The sequence below is a fragment of the Pseudochaenichthys georgianus genome, chromosome 9 (genome assembly GCF_902827115.2).
Source record: "Pseudochaenichthys georgianus chromosome 9, fPseGeo1.2, whole genome shotgun sequence".
In the NCBI taxonomy this organism is placed as follows: domain Eukaryota; kingdom Metazoa; phylum Chordata; class Actinopteri; order Perciformes; family Channichthyidae; genus Pseudochaenichthys; species Pseudochaenichthys georgianus.
This window is the reverse complement of record NC_047511.1, coordinates 4,646,411-4,667,216: the sequence shown is the minus strand read 5'-3', so window position 1 is coordinate 4,667,216 and position 20,806 is coordinate 4,646,411. Positions and strand designations below refer to the sequence as shown.

The 20,806-nt window shown below is 42.5% G+C and overlaps 1 protein-coding gene across 1 annotated transcript in view; it reads right to left on the bottom strand.

The window, feature by feature from the left end:
- Positions 1–20,359, bottom strand: part of LOC117452158 (tight junction protein ZO-2-like) — an 87,610-nt gene extending 67,251 nt beyond the window's left edge. The window contains exon 1 of the mRNA XM_034090634.2: positions 20,037–20,359. Coding sequence (XP_033946525.1) covers positions 20,037–20,096 — 60 coding nt within the window. The 5' untranslated portion in view covers positions 20,097–20,359. The remainder of the gene's footprint in view (positions 1–20,036) is intronic.
- Positions 20,360–20,806: the final 447 nt, after the last annotated feature.

The window sequence follows — 20,806 nt, the reverse complement described above, 5'->3', positions numbered from 1 at the left end:
CCTCGGAGGATGTTGTAAAAATTGAAATGGCCCTTGAGAGGAAAAAGGTTCATAAAGGAACTACAGCAGCACGGTCACATGACTTAAAATTAGCACTGCAAAGCTAAAGGTGGCTAATGTTCGACGTGAAGACGTTTAGTAGTCTCATTTAGTCACTTTAATGACACAAAGAAGCTTCAGATATTCACCAGTGGGTTATTTAGTGCCATTTTTTTAAATGAGCTGTCGCAAATGAAACACAGCACTTTTTATATTGTTTCACACGTAAAATTACACTTTAGATATTAATAAAAATAAAGGATTAAAAGACCAATGTGTTAATTTACACTTTTAATGCAACTGCCTAATGACATGAAGGGCTTAGCTATTTTTCTTCCATAACTCTTCAGCACCAGGGCCCAGTAGTTCAAAAACTTTTAATCCCTATCTGATCGGATCAGATTTGGATTTTGGGGAGTTCAAAACCAAAAAACAGGATTAGGATCACTTTGATATCCGATCAGATCAGGAAATCCAATCCAAGCTTTAATCTGGATCAAATATTCAAAACGGGTAGTTCAAACCGACAACACAGGATTGGGATCAGTTTGATCCCAAAAAACTAGATTATCCTGATCCCACCAGAGGGGTGGATTTCCAGTGGATTACCAGAGCAAAATGTACTGTACAATTTATTTAAAAATATGTTTCAATATAAATAAGATGGCAAAGTTTGTTGACTGAAATAATATACAATTATTAGCCATCATGGCAAATCAATTTTATTTTTAATTTTTTGCTCAGGTTTGTGGGGGCCTATTTTGTTTTCAACCAAATGTTGATGACATAAATGTTTATGCTCATAAAAGTATCACAGCAAAGATCGTCAATCACAAATGTAATTTAGATTAAAGTAAAAATATCTTCAACAAAAAAAAAGTCCATCATCTGTCATCACCTGTCAAATTTAAAAATATAATTACAGACATTATAGATGTGGTCTCTTGTCTTCCTTGTATTATTTTTCATGTCCACTAGATGGCGATCGATAGGATTAAAGCACTGATATTCAGGATCTAGTCATCTTTTAAAATCGTAATCTGGATCAGGGTGATCCTATCCTGAATCAAAGCAATTCAGAATAGGATCAGCCTGATCCAGATTACGATTTTTCACTTTAATCTGAATTACATTTGTGATTGACAATCTTTGCTGTGATACTTTTATGAGCATAAACATTTATGTCATCGACATTTGGTTGAAAACAAAATAGGCCCCCACAAACGTGAGCAAAAATGGAAAAAATACAAGGTATTTCCCATGAAAGCTAACAATTGTGTATTATTTCATTTAACAAACTTTGCCATCTAATTTAAATTGAAACATATTTTAAAATAAATTGTACTGTACATTTTGCTCTGGTAATCCACTGGAAATCCACCCCTCTGGTGGGATCAGGATCATCCAGTGTTTTGGGATCAAATTGATCCCAATTCTGTGTTGTCGGTTTGAACTACCCGTTTTGAAGATTTGATCCAGATTAAAGCTTGGATTGGATTTCCTGATCTGATATCAAAGTGATCCTAATCCTGTTTTTTGGTTTTGAACTCCCCAAAATCCAAATCTGATCCGACTAGATACTAGTAGATAGGGATTAAAAGTGTTGAACTCCTGGGCCCTGGAGACTCTGGATTACGCTGCCTAATCCCCCATTGTTGCCTGACCAATTGGATCCACTTTCCCATCAGACATTTTGACTTTGTCTCGCCCTGGTTCTCCAGCTCCCCTTCATCCTTACCCTTAAAAGCTGAGAGCAACTTCTGAAATAGTCTTACCTCATGTCTTATTGAAACCCTTTCCTCCCCTTGTTGTTGTAAATATTTCAGGCATTATCTTTCCATTATGAACGAAGAACAAGGCTCCTCAGAGAGCTGCAGAGAGGATGCTAATGGGATGAGAAGAACTCCGCTTGGTGGAACAAGAGAGGGCGGCTTCTTAACGTGTCCACAAACAGCAGTGAACATGTAGCGGAGGAGAGGAGACGAGGACATTCCTGCTCGGGCTCAGCTGACCCACCCACCAAAATCTCGTCAACTGAAAACATCCATCCCATAGCAGAGACATAGTGGGAGTCAAGAACACTTTACATGAGAGTGCTTCACTTCACTGGAAGCGAACCGGGTGGGGATCTGCAGAGTTTAGCTTTAGTGTTGCATCTTTGTTCAAACTCATACACCTGTGTGATGTAAAGGTTTCTAAGGATATATATTTACGAGTCAAATGTACAAACACAATAAAGCCGGGAAAACATGAGAAATCTAGACAGACCCGGCGCCAGAACAAACTACAGAGAGGGCATATGATTTTCATGGGAGGGCAGACAAAACCGCCATGTGCCCCGGCCAGTATCGGCGGCAGAGATTTTATTTTGGGGGTGCTGTGGGGTAGCTTGACGTTTCATAGAGGCTGCTCAAACATGTAGGGTTTCCCATTAATGTCCCGGGCGCTACAGTGGAATGTTCTACTGCTACACTCCCCACACGCACACACACACACACACACAGTGTACCCGCGACTGTTACAATGAAGGCTCGATAATCAGCTCACGGCATATAGGAGTAAGCAGGGGTAAAGTGCTATAAGTGGTGTGTGGACCTCATATCCTCCAGGGGGGTCCGGGGGATTTCTTTTTTTAATATTGAAGTTAAAAGCATCAATCTGGTGCACTTTGAGAGCAACATTAAGAGATCTATACCTCTCTCATCAACACCCATATGAGACAGAACTGTTAACAGATTTACTTTTTCTTTATGGATATTTTACAAATCACTCCCCTTTTAAACTCTATTCTTGTTGTCATAGTATTTCATACCTGTTTTTCATGTATTACTCTTATATTACTATCTGACATCACATACATCGTAGCCTTAAAGTTCACAGTTTTGTTATAATTTATATATATATATATATATTTGTTTTATAAATAGAATAAAACGTGTTTATTGGGGGGGGGCAGGAATGTCAAATGGGCCTGGCCCTCCCATTTGACATAAATTAAATACATAATATTTCACATCAAAAGAAACAACAATGTTTTAACAAATCGTATTAAATAATCTGATGACAGAACTGTAAACAGAATAGCTGAAACTTTAACAAAATAAATAACTCAGTTTCCTCTAATCATTAACCCATGTTTGTATAATGTAGTTAACTCCGTGTGGAGCACTTTTGCTAAATATTTAGACAAATTGCTCGTGTTACCGCCCTTACATGCTAAACTCTTATTGCACTTTTGGTAACGAGTATTGTCCACATCGACACGGCTATAGTTTAACCACACCTCGGAGCGCGTTCTCTCCGCCATCTCCTCCGTGTGTGTGTGTGTGTGTGTGTTGCTGCATGTAGCAGCTGCGTGTGTGTAAACTGCCCCGCCCCCTCGCACACAGACGGGGGATAGATCTCTTAAACTGAGTTGGCGACACTTAAACTGCAATGTAATGTTTGTGTAGCAATAATACATGGGGCACAGGTTGTTTATCCTTGACAGTCGCACAGTGGGCACACACTGAGTGTTTTCATATTCAGAAAATGTGTGCACGCTAAACTGCAGACCTCAAGAAGAAATAATACTTTCATTCACTCACGGCAAAGTTACTTTACTTACTATAAAAACTCACGGTAAAAAAATGCACTCCCTATTCCATTGTCATGAAGGTGGAATCTAACTATATCCAGAATAAGTTTTATTGGATCCAGGCTAGAAACATGTTTATTTCTGCTGTAAAATTGGGCATTTTAACATGGAGGTCTATGGGAATTGCTCCTTTTTGCAGCCATCCCCGGTCGGCCACTAGATGAACTGCAGTTTGTGGCACTTCCTTCTGGGCTTCCCGGCTCTGCGCTATGAAGCGCTGATTGGCTGTTGGTGGGCCAGACGTGCATGTGGGTGGCGCAGGCCCACCCACAGCTACGCCACTGCATTATAGTTATAAAAAAACAAGAGAATAAAGTAAACAGGTATAAAATACTATAAGACAGTAAAAAAAAGTTGTTATTAATAAACAAGAATACAGTTAGAAAGGGGAGTGATTTGTAAAATATCCATAAAGAAAAAGAAAATCTGCTTACAGTTCTGTTTCATATGGGTGTTGAGAGATGTATTCATAGATCTCCTAATGTTGCTCTCAAAGTGCACCAGATTGATGCTTTTAACTTCAACATTTAAAAAAATAAAATCTTCCCGGGGGAGCATGCCCCCGGACCCCCCTAGAGGAGGTTAGGTCCCCCCCCTACTTAAATCATGTCCACATGGATAGGAAACTAAATACATTTGCACACATCTTGTGTCCATATCTTTCTGTTGTGGTGGTCATGCCACACCGTGCACGTGAATGCATGCGCGAGTCAGATATCTGGATTCAGAGGTTGCTTTTTCTTTGCACAGCATGAAAGAAAGGCCAAATGAATGGGCTGTGATTTTAGTATTTTTAAGCAGAGGTCAATAATTTGTACGGATGTTGAAAAAATTGAAATGGCCCTTGAGAGGAAAAAGGTTCCCCACCCCTGCAGTAGAGGCACAGAATACTAATATGTCCTCCTTAAAACGTGTCAGACTTCAACAGATTTTAGTGGTCAAAAATATCAGCTAACGGAAAGGCTGGTCCCTCATTTCATGGTCTTACAAAAAGCACTAAATATGAGCGGCACTTTCTGTCCCACAGTGTGCTGAGGCAAAGGAGGAAGGAAGAGAGAACTGGCCGTTGTTAAATTTAAAGTTTAATCTTCAAAGAGGAGCGGAGAGGCTGAGGCCCGGGGGATTCCCCATCAGCCGGTGACCTTTCAGCCCACATCAGTGCAGCGAAGGACGAGTCAGCAGCAGAGAGGAGAGGACGCTCAGGATCTGAGTCTGCATGCTGGAGAGACGAGCATCTCACACTGTAAGAAGACTGTAGGCACATGCACAATATCATCTGCATACTCAGCTCAGAGTAATGTGCAATTTCAAAAGAAATGAGATAACTTTTATATTGTGCAGTCCCAGTCTCTTTAAGCAGCACACATAAGACATCAGGCTGTATAACCCAAAGCACACAGGAGACCAATCGTATTCATCATAACTGCATCCAGCCAATCATATGCCACCTCTTCTTTTCAAGACATGCTACTCCCCCCTAAAGGACGTGTTGTTCACTGCAGCCACAATATGAACATACTGAAACGTGCCGACACAGCTCTTCTCAGAGCTTTTTACCCCATGTACCGTCACTTACACGTTGACTCTAATTAAATGTATTATGTCAAAAACATTCACATAACTGTATTAGGTTAGCTGAAAGCAATGATATCAAGTTGAACCAAATACTGTTTATGTAAACACAGACACACAATCACACAGTCAGATAAACATTCATGAAAAATAACTGTAGGAACACACTCTTTTATTAAGGCCATAAAAGACCAAGATCAAAAGGGTGTGTGTGTGTGTGTGTGTGTGTGTGTGTGTGTGTGTGTGTGTGTGTGTGTGTGTGTGTGTGTGTGTGTGTGTGTGTGTGCTACTATGCTAGTGTGCAGTTCTCTAAACAGGGAGGAGGTCAGTATACATGCATATGTAACGAGGCGGGAGAGCTTTGAGGTGGAAGAGCAGCTGCGGGCACAGAGCAGAACAAAAGAAGCCGTCTGACATTAAAACTGAAAAAGACTAATATGCAGTGCCCAGTGTAAACTCTGTGTGCATGTGCATGGCCCGAGCTGGCTTTGTACTTCCTGTTGAGGCTGAAGCGGCCTGACAGCTGATGTACAGGCAGCAGGTCATCGTAGCTGAGCTGCAGCAAGGTGGGCCTCAGGGCCGGGCTGCGGGGGGGACTCGGACATTAATGAGGATGCACATAGCTCCATATTATTGCCGCCTTGTTGGAGATAATCTCAGTTTGAAAAAAGTTTGCTGTCAAAAATATACGTCACTGGGGGAAATTAATTTCAATTTCGTCTCGTCTGGTATTGGGGGGATTGAAATTCAAGAATCTCGAGCAATGGGATACTCAGGCTTTCTAGCACATGAGTACGTCTGTCTATCATACAGTATGTGAAATGTTTGATTACAACTGGATTAACCTTTTTCAGCTGCTCGCACTGAGTAAATGCTTTTGCTAAATAAACATGTGTATTCATACTGTACGTGTGTATTTGACCTAACGTATATGAAATCAGAAAAGTAAAGTGAATTTGTTTTATGATTAAAGACGTGCATTTATGTTTGAAGGATTTCTCGGGCCATCCGTGCCTTTATTCACGTGATGTGTTAAGAGGGGGAACCGATGGCCCCAGGCCGGATTCGAACCCCGGGCCGGTTCAGGGGGACCTAGCCTGCCAGCCCAACACATGAGATGTAGGTTTTCTCTGTATAAATGCTAGTTCCTGTGGGTAATGGATGTTAAAAAAATATGAAAACTTTAACCCTCGCAAAGAGGTTAGCGTAGCTTAGCACAAAAACTTGGGGTAGAGGGGGAAATACTAACCGAGGGTCAAACAGTCAAGAAAATCAGTGCATAGGTCTTAAAAAAATAAGGAGTTCTTTTTCACTTTGATTCCCTGCACTTATACTCGTTTCATCTGGACTGTAATGCACTGGTTATTACTAACATAACAGTACAGATACTGTATTGTGGTCATTTTGGTGACGTGGGGGGGGGACACTGTCTGTGCTGTGTTGATCCTGTTAGTGCAATAGTGATTGATAACATCAAAGAAATGCTATGTCCTTTTGGTGCTAAGGATAAAAGGAATGTCTGATGTAACAGGCGCGGTTATCTAAGCATCTCCAAGTATGTTTTTTTGTGTGTTAAATGTGTAAAAAATGAAGTTAAAAGAATATGTGAAGGAGAATTCATCGGGACTTATGGAAAGATAACTGCAGTACTACGAGAATCCGACTGCACTGAGTGACGTCACGATGCGAAGGCAGATGTTCCTGATGTGCGTTTGCTGTGAAACAACTTGAGGAATAGATACTGCACCCTGTGTGTTCTGATTATGTTGTTTTATCGGGGCTTAATAAACACGGACAACAGTGGCAAATATATGACTTCATTCTGCGTGTTGATTTTTATTTTTATAAACAGCCAAATAGTGCATCAATTTAAATGTTGCAGCCGGAATAAATTGTGTGACGACATTATCTCCTTTCATTTCATAAAGGATCACTCGGTGTTTCCCTTTTTAAAGGAGATTATTAATGAAGTTTCAGAGCTCCTTTCCCATCTAGACAATCCTAACAGCTCTTAACATGGCTGCCACTCAGGTTCTTCCGGGTCATTCCACGCCCTTAGGGATCTTCCCAAGCTAAACTGACAATTCAAACACAACCTAGCTCTGTCAAAAAAGTTCAAAGTGTGCCTTAAAATGTGTACAAATCGAAGGTTCGTATGGTATCTTGTTGGCAGGAGAAACCGCAGCTTAAACAATATCTCCAAAGCTCCCATATAACAATCATTTCTTTATCATATTCGTTTCATTATATTAAACATCAGAACCGCCTGGCAGATACCAGCTATCAGTTTGAGCTTATCACAGATATGTCAGAAAGTTTGCTTCTGTCAAATATGATTCCATAAGTAAATAATATGCTGATCAAATATTATCATTATTGGCTGAGCTATATAAAGACTAACCGTTGTGGAGGCGAGTGTGAGGCTGCAGACACTGTCCTGTCAGAGTAGCTGCTCACATTGCAAGCTCATACAGTACTTAAAGACAACAATGGAGACTTTGTGGCATTACACACAACACACAGTACATCCACAGGCATGCACACTCCAACCCACACACACTGACACACAAACAGAGTCACGTGCACAAGGGCAAGGGAACCAGTTCCATCCAGCCAGCAGTGAGCTGCATTAACTTAACACACAAAACACACACGTCCTGGGTCAGAGTGGGGTTACACTACGTGCAGTGACGTGCGGTGAGGTGCACGGCTGGTGAGGCACCGACTCTTTCAGTCAGATTCACAAATATTATATTTTGACCTTAATCGAAATATTCGGTTATTTTCAAAAGCTTTTTTAGTCTGATGCTTCGATTCATTTTAAACAGACCGTTCAAGAAAAGGATAGGCCTACCCACAATCTAAATATTGGATTGTTCTTTCTTAGTAAGATCCCATTTTCATTACAATGGTGGTCTTACCTTGACTTGAAGATGAAGTCCATGCTCTCCTTCTGGACAACAATCTCCATTACTGTTTTGTAAAAGTCCTCCTTATCTCTCTAGTTTCAAAAGTCTAGTTTGTTGTTTGCGTCTACCGTCCCTGCGTAGAATAACAGCAGCAACAAGAACCTGTGGGCTCACTTGCGCCCCCTTCAGTGCGGCAGAGGTTATGGCTGCCTCCCCTGGTGCTTTTTCCATTGCCGTTGTATGATGAGACCAGCGAGCCTAAATATCATATATATACGTGAAATAAGTTCTTTAGAGACTATGGATGGCGAGGACACATGTAATAAAGGTATCTACAAACATTACATTGGTGACATACAGTGAGATGGTGCAGGCAATTATCAAAAGTATGTATGCACCATTTCTCAGTACAGACAGAGGCATGATAGTGGTGTAAAGTGACTAAGTACATTTACTCAAGTACTGTAATTAAGTACAATTTTGAGGTACTTTTTTTTGCTTCTTTGTACTTCTACCCCATTATATTCAGAGGTAAATGGTGTACTTTTACTCCACTACATTTATTTAATACCATTAGTTACTTCACAGATCTGGATGAATGATGTGAAATATAATCAAGTGTTAAATCAGACTTTAGTTCCACCTGGAGTAAATCCACCAGCTACCCTGCAGTGTACACACACACACACACACACACACACACACACACACACACACACACACACACACACACACACACACACACACACACACACACACACACACACACACACACACACACACACACACACACACACACACACACACACACACACACACACACACACACACACACACTAATTACAGTGTCTCATCTCTCAGATTAACATCTGAGTCACGACATAACAGGACTTTGATTACTACAACTCTTTGGAGTGTGACTGAAGAGCTGAGCGCTGGGACAGATGGCTGCTGGGAAATCAGTTGACAGATGCTGCTGATATGTCCCCGTCTCCTTAATAACATGATATTCATCTCCTTTTTGATTACAAAAACATTTCAAAGCTTTTCAAGACCTCCACGGGACCCCAGTGCTGCGGAGATAACTGATGCAAATGTACACAGGGTATTACAGCTACTGTTTACAGGCTAATGTTCAGAGTTTTAAAGCGAATGTGAGGAGATAAAGAGTGTTTGTTCATGTCGTAAATATTGTGTTGCTGTGGCCTGTCGCTATGAGTACTGGCCTCAAACACCCACCACGGGTAATGCCGCTAGGACACCAACACCTCATCCCCAGATGTTATTATAAACATCTGTATTGACCTGCGCAGTGTGGATGAGGTCCAATACCAAAACACGCTGAGACAGGTTGGATATGGGAACGCAGGTGGTTACTATGAAGCAACACATGACTACAACCTGTCCAACTTCATTCTACAAAGAATGTACGGCCAGGTTAACAACCTGTACAGTACAGAGTATGATGATTTAAATGTATACAAAGTATACATACATGTATAATTCAACTTATTATTAATACAGTAATACATATAATAGTAAATAAATGTTGAATTCAATAAATTCAATAAATAGATACAAATTAAATGAATGCATGAATGAATAAATAAAATAAAAGCAGATAATCAAAAAGGACATGAATAAGTACATATTTGTGTATGTATTTCTACACTCTCACATGTACATTGCACTTCTGTTGTAGTGCAGTGCACCTGCTGCTCAATAACTGGATGAGCTGGGAAACTGACTCACCAGCAGTCCCTTGTTTACATAGGACACACACAGCAATTTATGAAGGTGTGGTGAGTCCTAGTAAAGGAGTGTGTTGTGCATGCAGGACAGCAACAGTGCTGCCGTGACGACGGGCTTTCAGGGAGGACACGAAGCTGCCTTCAGGAGCGAGAGCAGCTTCAGACGGGCAGCCAAAGTTTCTATTTCATGACACGTGATAAAAAACCTTCAGTACAACACATAATCAGTTATGTGAAGTACATACTGTACTTAAGTACAATGTTAAGATACTTGTACGCTACTTGAGTATTTCAATTTGTGTGTACTTTGTACTTCTACCCCACTACTAATCTGAGGTAAATGGTGTACTTCTACTGCACTACATGTATCTGAATACCTTTAGTTACTTCACAGATGTGGATGAATGATGTGAAATATAATCAAGTGTTGAATCAGACTTTAGTTCCACCTGGAGTGAATCCACCAGCTACCCTGCAGTCTACAAAGTACTTCAGACTAGCTGCACCTTCACCAGCTACCCTGCAGTCTACAAAGCCATTCAGACTAGCTGCACCTTCACCAGCTACCCTGCAGTCTACAAAGTACTTCAGACTAGCTGCACCTTCACCAGCTACCCTGCAGTCTACAAAGTACTTCAGACTAGCTGCACCTTCACCAGCTTTGAGAACACTTTAATGATCAATCATTATAAAACATATCATATATATTATTCTGACATGGACCAATCTGCACAACGACTACTTTTACTGTCGCTACTTTCACTATATTTTGATGAGAATACTTTATACTTTTACTTCAGGAACATTTTGAATGCAGGACCTTTACTGTAACAGAGTATTCCTACACTCTGGTACTTCCACTTTTACTCAACTACAAGATCTGAGTACTTCTATTTTTACTCAACTACAAGATCTGAGTACTTCTACCACCCTGCCCATAATACGTCTGTGAAGAAAAAGCCTTTAACTTAATCCTGATGAGTTCACAAGCGCTGACATTCCGCTGCTGATAATGAAGAAGACACGCACTATCGCAGAGACCATATCTCACAGAGACCGTTTGACCAATGAGCGCCTGAGGCAGCAACCAGATGAAGTGTGTGTGTTGTGTTCCAAACACTGCGCGCTGGTGTTGGCCTCAGAGCTCAGGGTGCGGCGAGGTGGAAACACGGAGAGAGGCGGCTGCAGGAAGTGAACCATCACTCCCTCTTCCTGTGATTCCACAGATACCGTCTTCGTAGTCATGTTCACTGACAGGAAACAACATCTGTGCTGGAACACACACACACACACACACACACACACACACACACACACACACACACACACACACACACACACACACACACACACACACACACACACACACACACACACACACACACACACACACACACACACACACACACACACACACACACACACACACACACACACACACACACACACACACACACACACACACACACACACACACACACACACACACACACACACACACACACACACAGGCAAATTCAGTGTCGCACAATTTCAAAAGTGGACACAAAGCCAGTATCGAGCAACACAACTGCACACTGACAACACTGACATCTGTTGACATCATACATTTAACTAAAGTCAACGCTTCAGTTCTCTCAGAGCACTCCCTCTCACCGTTTGCTCTGGTTAGTTCAGTATTTGCCTCAGGGGATATTCACTTTGAAGAAGCCTTGGAGCACTTCAGTGGGAGAGATTCTACTACAGAGCACACACAGTTCCCCAGAGAGCATCGTCTCAGATCTCCACTGTGAACGTGATAACTGGACTTTCATGTGTGCAACAACAGAAGATGTGAAGAGCATTTCCCAAGGGGTGGTTAGAGAATGTTGTGGGTGGACCTTGGAGCCCCTATCCTTAATCTGGTGCACTTTGAGAGCTAAATTAAGAAGTTAGTTTATGATGAACTGCATCCTTTTGTAAACTATTTCTTGTCAACAATGTCATCATCATGTCATATAGATTATAGATATATAAAACGAGTCCACTGCCGAGGTGTTCTGGTTAGGGGTGCTGTGAAGGGGTAGACTGGGCAACATGACCAAAGGTGGGAGAAGTACTCAGATTGTGTACTTAAGGAAAAGTAGAACAACCATAGTGTGAAGAAGACTCTGTTACAAGTAAGTGTGTGTGTGTGTGTGTGTGTGTGTGTGTGTGTGTGTGTGTGTGTGTGTGTGTGTGTGTGTGTGTGTGTGTGTGTGTGTGTGTGTGTGTGTGTGTGTGTGTGTGTGTGTGTGTGTGTGTGTGTGTGTGTGTGTGTGTGTGTGTGTGTGTGTGTGTGTGTGTGTGTGTGTGTGTGTGTGTGTGTGTGTGTGTGTGTGTGTGTGTGTGTGTGTGTGTGTGTGTGTGTGTGTGTGTGTGTGTGTGTGTTGTACGAGTCCAGCACATCACTCCCAGCCTGCAGAGACACTGCCGGCTCATCAGCCGAGGACAGGCATGCCGACAGCGAACACTCATCAAGTCAGCAGCAACCCTCAGAGGCTCCCTACATTCAAGCACTGCTACCATGTTCCAAGGAGCGTCTCTCCTGATTGGCTGCTGACAGTGACAGTGGACGGCGTGTTGCGGAGGTTGAACCAGCATCGGGTGGAAAGTCGATCTGCCCACATTCTGCACTGAAGGAGTCCTGCAGTTCTGCATCAAGCTTACTTATAGAGTCATTTGAACACAAGGCTCAGGTTTGCGTAATTTTCAGACAAAGGTCGAGGATGCTTTAGCCTAGCTTAGCACAAAGACACGTGCTAATGTGCATACTTTAGTACACTGCTATGTTGTGCTCTATGAACATTACACTATAAATGCAGTGCATGAATATTGACTCTGCAGCGTTGTCTCAAATCTCACACGGCCACTGTGCCATCAGGAAGATGACCTGCAGCTGATCGCTAGCTAGCGAGCAACATGTGTTATGCGATACGTTGCATTAGGATGAACTCCAAACAGCAAATATACATACAGAAGACATTTGAGACACAGCATGGAAAGAGGGGGGCACTGCTAGCCGAGCTGCAACAACACTGACATAATAAACCTTTTAACAGTTTCAATAAACTTACGGTTACCTTTCATCATGGTGGTACAAAGTCAACTAATGTCTCCTTCTAGTCAGTGTCTGTTCTACTCATTTCACTTCACTTCATGTGTGCTACATTTACATTCCAGATGTCATGACACTAGGCTTTGCATGCTGAGTTGGGCCCCGTTTACGTGCACAGGCCTGCACTAAATGTGGTCCTCCCGGATGCTAGCTTGGGTTTCAGCAGTGCACCACAGCCTTGGCCTCTGAACCTATTGCCCAGCCACAGGGCCGTTAGAAGGAGATATAAAGACACTGAGGAGGCAGAGATCTTATCAGTCAGCCCCTCCCAGCAGCTGTCCCAGCCCATATGGCAAAGTTCCTGTCGGTCAGGGAAGATCAGGAATATCTTGAAGGAGTGTAATATAAAAAGGCATAGTACTCAATCTGCTCGCTTGGAAAATCTGAGAAAAGGGTTATTTAAAGGGGACCTATCAGGCAAAATGCACTTTTGTACGTCTTTTATACATGAATATGTGTCCCCGTGTGTCAGGGAACTCACCAAGTGTCAGAAAACACAAGCCTCTCTCTTTTCCTCCATACCCAAATCTCTAAAAAGGGGCTGGAACGGATCTGATACAGACTGATCCAGATTTGAAATATCTCTGATGTCAGAAACAAGGAGCTCCGCCTATATGGGCAACTCTCCACCTATCAGGGGAATGAGAGGTTACCGTGGCATGGTAACGGCATGGTAACAGCATGGTAACATGACGCTCGTGCCTGGAGGGGGGCGTGGTCAGCTGCAGCTCATTTGCCACAGAATCAGCCCTTGCAAAAACAGGGCTGGAATAGAGCGAAATGAGGCATGGCTAAAATGCATGATCGGTTTGGTATTTTGAAACAAAGACTTCACAGACATGTTTTATATAGGTATGGCCCTACAATATATTATTAAAATATAGCATGATAGGTCCACTTTAAGACATGGTTTCTCACTCTGGTGTTATAGTTATGATGGTCTTTAAAACCTCCTAAGGCTCCTGCTTCCACATTAAGTCATATGTATAAAAAGAAAAAAAAGACATTGGCTAAAGGTCTACGTTCTTGAATTCCAAATCCAATGTATGTTAAAGGGTATTGACCAATAGGGATAAAATGTTCTTCTTAATATTTGAACACAAGAATTGTATACAAGAAATCAGCCCGGGACTCTCCACTCCAATTCGACTTTCATAACTCTTTTTCAGTCCACAGTAAAACCAGCCCCATTATGCCCCAGCCCTGCTATATCTCTGTCCTCTATAGCGTATGCGTCAGTTCTTAAAGTTAAAGTTTAGTCTGGGAATGAGTGATTTCCTATAAAGCCAGGGTCAGATAACATGAGTTTGGGGCTGATTAAGGCCCAATTCACATTTCCCAACAATCTGAGAAAAACTCCTTTGTCGGTACTGATGATCTGATAATGTAAAGGGTCTGATACCTCACAAACGCTTTGCACCATCCATCAAGGCCAACCCAATGATTAAAAACCTGTTATGGGATATAATGAGATAAAATCTGCATAAGTACGTCAGTACTTTCCGAGTTGGACAACAATAACAATGAGGAAAAACAAGCCGGAGCAGCTGACTTGTAACAATCTAAAATTAACTAGCGTACTACTGTAGACAGATTGTGCTAAAAACAAAAGACAACCCAATCATGTTTGATCGGATTTCTCTAATATGAAATAATGTTGCATCACATACTACATGATAACATTAGATTGTTGTGCAACAGGAAAGAATCACCCACAATGATCTCACAACATAGAGACGGCAAGGCATGGTGGACGTAGGTGGAATGGGAGTGAACATAGAGCAAGGCGAGGCTCCGCTAAACCACAATAACATTAACAGCACACATCTTGTCTCATCCTGTTTGCTCACTCTTTTTTCTCCAATACAATATTTTAATGTTGACAGTCTTGATTTTACTTGCAAAACTAACCATGCTTGAAAGAATGTGCGCGAGAACAAGGATTTAAAAGCACTTTAGAGTCAATCAGTTGATGTAAATGCGGTTTGTATACCTATGTGCTCAAACAGTTTCCACAATTGAAGGAAAAAAAAGGCATGAAATGCAACCAGTGCATTTTTTATTTATTGAAACCTGATCCCAAACAGTGGCGACCTACAATGTGACCAGTCTCCAGCACAATGAAAAGCTTTCTATAGCTAAAGAAAGTTACAAAAAAATTAACAGTGAGGTGTAAATCAGTAAAGTTGACCATTAGGGACCAAGGGATGGGTGTGTGTTAAAAAAGTATTGAAGATGCAACTCAAAAGGAAAAAGATGCAAGGTGAGGGGCTGAGAAGAAGAAGAAAAAGTATAAGCAATAAACAACAATATGCATAAAGTCTAAATATAGAAATGGAAGTGTTTTATGCAATCAGAACAGTGATTTGCATTCATCATAGTCAGGGCCGGCCCTTGGCATAGGCGGTCGCCTAGTGCGCCAGATCTGGAGGGGCACTGCGCTGGGAGAAAAATAATAATAATATTTTTTTTTAAATGTAAAATGAATTAAAACAAATGTTTTATTCTGCCTAATTTTCTGCCCTTGATGTAATACATTTACATTAATAATTGAATAAAGTAAACACCCTTTGCACCCCGGGCCGGCAACATTTTGCCTTTGCCCTGTAGGATGGGTGCTGTAAGTGATGAAAGTGGGGGATGTTGACTTATCAGGCATTGCTTGGAGAAGGGGGGGGGCACCAAATCATAATCTCGCCTAGGGCACCAAAATGTCTAGGACCGGCCCTGATCATAGTAGTTGCTGTAACTTCCAGCATTCTACATCAATCTGAGCCTGCCACAAATCCTTGCTGTAAACTATTAATAAGTTCAACAACATTGTTTTATGAGAATTATTAATATGGTAAAGCTAAAGTGGCACAATTGGGCTTTTTAGGAATCTCCTTTTCCTGTAGTGTGTTCTATAGGTTTTAGTGCATGGAAATGGTCTGCAATGGCGCTCCCAAAGTCACTATGAACATTCACGCTTCTATTGGCTGGCGCTCCAACATTAGGTGACATGCAGGCAGGACATCGCCAATACCTCATTCACACCAACGCAACTCCGGTTCAAGCTCAGTGCTAGAGCTTTTCAGGTTCAGAACCGGTTCTTCTGTTTAGCTCCGGTTCTTTTCACACCGCCCAGAGTCCGACTGGTAATGCGTCATTGCGTCATCGTTTGCGTCATGACATAACCATTTGCGTGCCTGCTTCATAAAGCCAAACCGCGCGGAGACCCCTCACAGCTGACACCGACAACAACAACAATGACCGATTGTGTTGAAGCGCTACTCGTTTTGGTTTTGCTCCGTCTAAACGAAATGGAAGAAATGGGACGACTTTACTACCAACTTTACAGCCGTTACATGCTACTTTCAAAACTGCTTATTTCGTAATCATCAACTTCAACGACGATTCTGATTCCCCCTGCCCCCGCCCCCGCCTCCACGGAAGCGTGACGTGATGCGGTGCTTTTGCTCTAGCCGGACAATTTCTTGGTGCTTGAAACAAACCGGATTCCGGAGCTAAGAGGCCGCTCCGCTGCGGTGTGAACAGGAAAACCTGGTACTTTTCAAGCTCCAGCTCCGAACCGGCTCTGAAAACGCGTTGGTGTGAAAGGCCAGCTAACCAATCATGGTTTCAGACAGAGGGTGAAAAGAGGTGCTGCAGCACAGGCAGTATGAGAAAAATAAAGAGCCTTTTGAACATTAAAGCATGGAGACATGTCATGTGAAGTGATATCTCACACCCCTCAGGTGAGCACATGGCCAAGGTAAACTGGATCAGCTAACAGTATTCCTTACACACGTGTCTGCTCAGTACAAATGTATGCCAACAACCCCACAGCATTTTTATGAGCAGCTGGTCTTCAGCCAAAAACCGCCTCGACCTTTTATATTATCCCCAATGTGAGCAGTCTAATTATAGAGTGTTTGTGTATTGCACAACCGGTTGGGGGTGGGGGCTGCAGGGGGAGAAGGTGAGGGGGTTCATAGACCCGAGCACATCTAACATGATACTTCAGGGAAGCGCTACAGCCACACTTTGGCATTCCCTCACTCACCAAAACATTATTAGTTAACTGTTATGTCTAACAGTCAGACATGAGGCACCATGGGGGGGCAAATCAGAATAATGCAGAGAGGAGGGGGCGGAACCACTGCTCCAACAAGAAATGATTAGTCGCATAATGGTTTATTTATATAAAATAAATTGGAAGCTCATCAGATAAAACACGTATTTGAAGAGGATCTGGGAAATGTTGATAGGCATTTTCACCAATTTCAGACTGAAACAATGAATTGACTTGGAAGAATGGTTCAAACTGAAACTTGTGTGTAAGATGTCGAGAGATGTTAAAGAAAAGCTATAAGAAGACATTCACTTTCTTCCCAGGCCGAGTAGAACTCCAAAACACAAGTAAGCTGATATCGCCCTTTAGATCCAAAGAGGACAGATAACTAAAGTGGACATTTGTTAGCATTTTAACACCTGGGTTGTGTCGTCTGGAAGTCGTGTTTTCGGTTAGATGCCTAAAATAAAGTGTGTGGTTAATATAAGCTTACGAGATGATTATTATACGACAGACCACTCCTGAATGTATAACGTTTTAATGTGTCTTAAAAAAGGGGTTGCTAACAAGCGATGTACTGAGGCTACAAACAGTCAATATGCCTTTAGCTTAGCGTTGAGGAAGTAAAGTCATACAACCCTGATGTAGTTACTTCGTATTAGATTAGCTATTTACATCTGCCGTTTGTGTTGATGCTTCAACTTCTACAAGTGGCGTTAAGAAGTGGAGATTATGACACCATTGCGGTGCAACAACACTTATGTGCAACATGTTCATCGCTAAAATGATTATGCTACTTCTTAGTAAGGCTATTCCAACAAGAATCTGTATTTGACTATGTAAATATATTATTTTATTTTCTACTGCAATCAACCCGCTACCAAACCTCATTCTACAATGTTACCCTTATTCTATAAATACTGCTTACTTCCTTATTTTCCCTGAATGTGTACTTCTGTAAATGTTATATTTCATTGTATTTGAAATACTATGTGCATGCCTTTTATTCCATAGTGTGTTATTATTTTCTTCATCTCTATCTATATGTTGCTTTAAAAATGTAAATGTATCCTCTGTGGGACGAATAAAGGAATTTGGATTATCCTGCTTAAAAAGTAAGTAAGTAAGCATCCTCACATTTGTTACTTTCTGCAACATTCCATAAGACATAGAAGAATCGCATCGACTCCTCCGTGTCTAGGGAGCCTTCTCATTGGCTAACACAAATGTCATCACAGCAGCACTCGATAGACATTCAACATAAAAGTGACTGTTGGCCAGAGTGGTGCCAGTTAGCGTTAACATTAAGCTTCAACGTCCCCGAGAGACACGCATTATTCTGTTTCCATAGAGATAGAGTGTGTGACCGTGCCAGCCAGTGTCTCTGTGATGGGTGCCAGGCAGCGGGTGAATGCTCTCCCTGTTCACCGGCAGCAGCTGTGCTGGTGTGAACACGTCACTGGAGCTCAACTGCTGTACAAGACAGAATGGATCTGCTGAACAAACCCCACTGGCTCATGGGAGCTTTGATGGAAACCTGACGACACTCAGGAAGGACACATCATCTTGGATGGTGACGATTCATTCTGTGGACGGTGATGATGCACAGAGGGGAGAGGCTGGGGGTGATTTCATGTTCCATAGTACATGAATGTGCTGTGCCACATGCGGAACAATGTGCGCCGACTAGATTAGACAAGGATTTATGAATAAGGAATATAGTGGATGTGTGTCAAGGACAGTTTAGTATTTGTACTGAGCAGCGTCTCATTGATGAACACTCACTCACCAGTCAGTCGTCTGCACAGGGAGAAGAACATCTGTTCCTGAGAGCTCATCGTCAGCGATACAACTGACACTTCACAGTGCACACTTCAACCATCTCCAGGGGCTTACACTTCAATCAGCTTTCCAACAGCTTTTACTGCTGACACGCCAGCATCCTCAACTCTGATCTGTCACTCCGACAGGGAGGGTCTGTGGTGACACATCAGCTGGCTCCTCCACTCCCCGTTATACCTACTGTTCAAGTGACACTTGCACCTCAGCTGTGGCTCTCATAGGATATTTCACAAGGAAAGAGATTACATGTTAAGGACACGACCCGTTTACTTCTACAAGCATGTCTTTCAAGCTATTGTATAAACAGTTAGAAGGGAGGAGACGTAGAGAACAGTTGCTATACACTGTGCGTGTGGTCATTGGGAGAAGCAGGCTGAGTTTAACACACACACACACACACACACACACACACACACACACACACACACACACACACACACACACACACACACACACACACTTGGGATGACCATAATCTCAATAGCCTCTCTCCTACTAGGCGCACCAACCAGACCAGAAGGAGCCTCTGGGGGTGTGTAATGTTACAGAGAAAGTAGTGCCTGTGATCTCACACACATGTTGACTCCACAGGTGGCTGCTGGACAGGTTAGGTGACTTTCTCACTGGCAGCATGACCTTCACTTTCCTCACACACACTTCCCCTTCTGGACTACTGATTACATCCAGTGACCTTCTAATCTCCAGAGAACCCCCATCAAATCCCAGATGTCAATCTGGACAGGATTACAGCCACCAACTCTCACCACTGGACAAAACAAGATGAAAGTTCGAGCAGTTTTCTCAGGTTTCAGGCGAACAGAAACACCAGCAGAGCAAATATTATGTAACGAGGCTTTCTATTGGCTCTCCTGAAGCACAACAGGTGTTTGACACGCTGACTATTGGCTGGCCGACATGCACCTCACAGCCTGACCGAGCCTCAGCCACTTCGGCATGTTTTTAAAGGACACATACGCACACACTTAACAAGGCCGGTAAAATGATTTGACAAAACGTGGGGACGTTATGGCGAACTTGATACATGTTACCAAGTGTAACTTCACACATGTCAAACATACAGCACAGCGCCACTTACTCCGACATTTTCGCTCTTGCTCGGGTAAGAGGCCAGTCTTCCTCCGCCTTTCACCGGCATCCTGCTTCTGCTCGAGTCGGCTGAACGAGCGCTCTGTCGTCGATGTTAAACCCAAAGAAAGCCGTGTAAATAGAGACAGTACGTAGCGTAGTGGCTAGTTGTTTTAATGAAACATGTCTTTGTGACAGCCAGGGCAGCTCCGCCCTCCTCGCAGCCAGGCTGGGGTTTCTCCGGGCGGACAGGACAGCCTACCGAGGCGGCAGCACAAAGAGGGAGGTCCGTCCGACCGACAGCTCCACTGACGGCTCACTGCCGCCGCCACAACAGCACAACTATCACGGGGACACACATTTCCCGTGTCCTTCATTTGGAAACATTGTTTTATATTTACTGAGAACGGTAACACTTTGCCCAGTGGTGTAGTGGGGATTTTTTTTACTGGGTGGACTCCACTGAATTGTAGTGGAGTAAAAGTACTAAGTTGTACTGAGGTACAGTGCTTGAGGAAAATGTACTTAGTTTCTTCCCCTGCTTAGAACCCACTAAAATGCAGAGGTAAATGTTGTATTTTTACTCCACTTCATTTATTTAATACCTTTAGTTACTTTACATATTTGGATTAATGATGAAATCTAATCAAGTGTTGAATCAGACTGTAGTTCCACCTGGAGTAAACTCACCAGCTACCCTGCAGTCTACAAAGTCATTCAAACTAGCTGCACCTTCACCAGCTTTGAGAACACTTTAATTATCAATCATTATAAAACTTA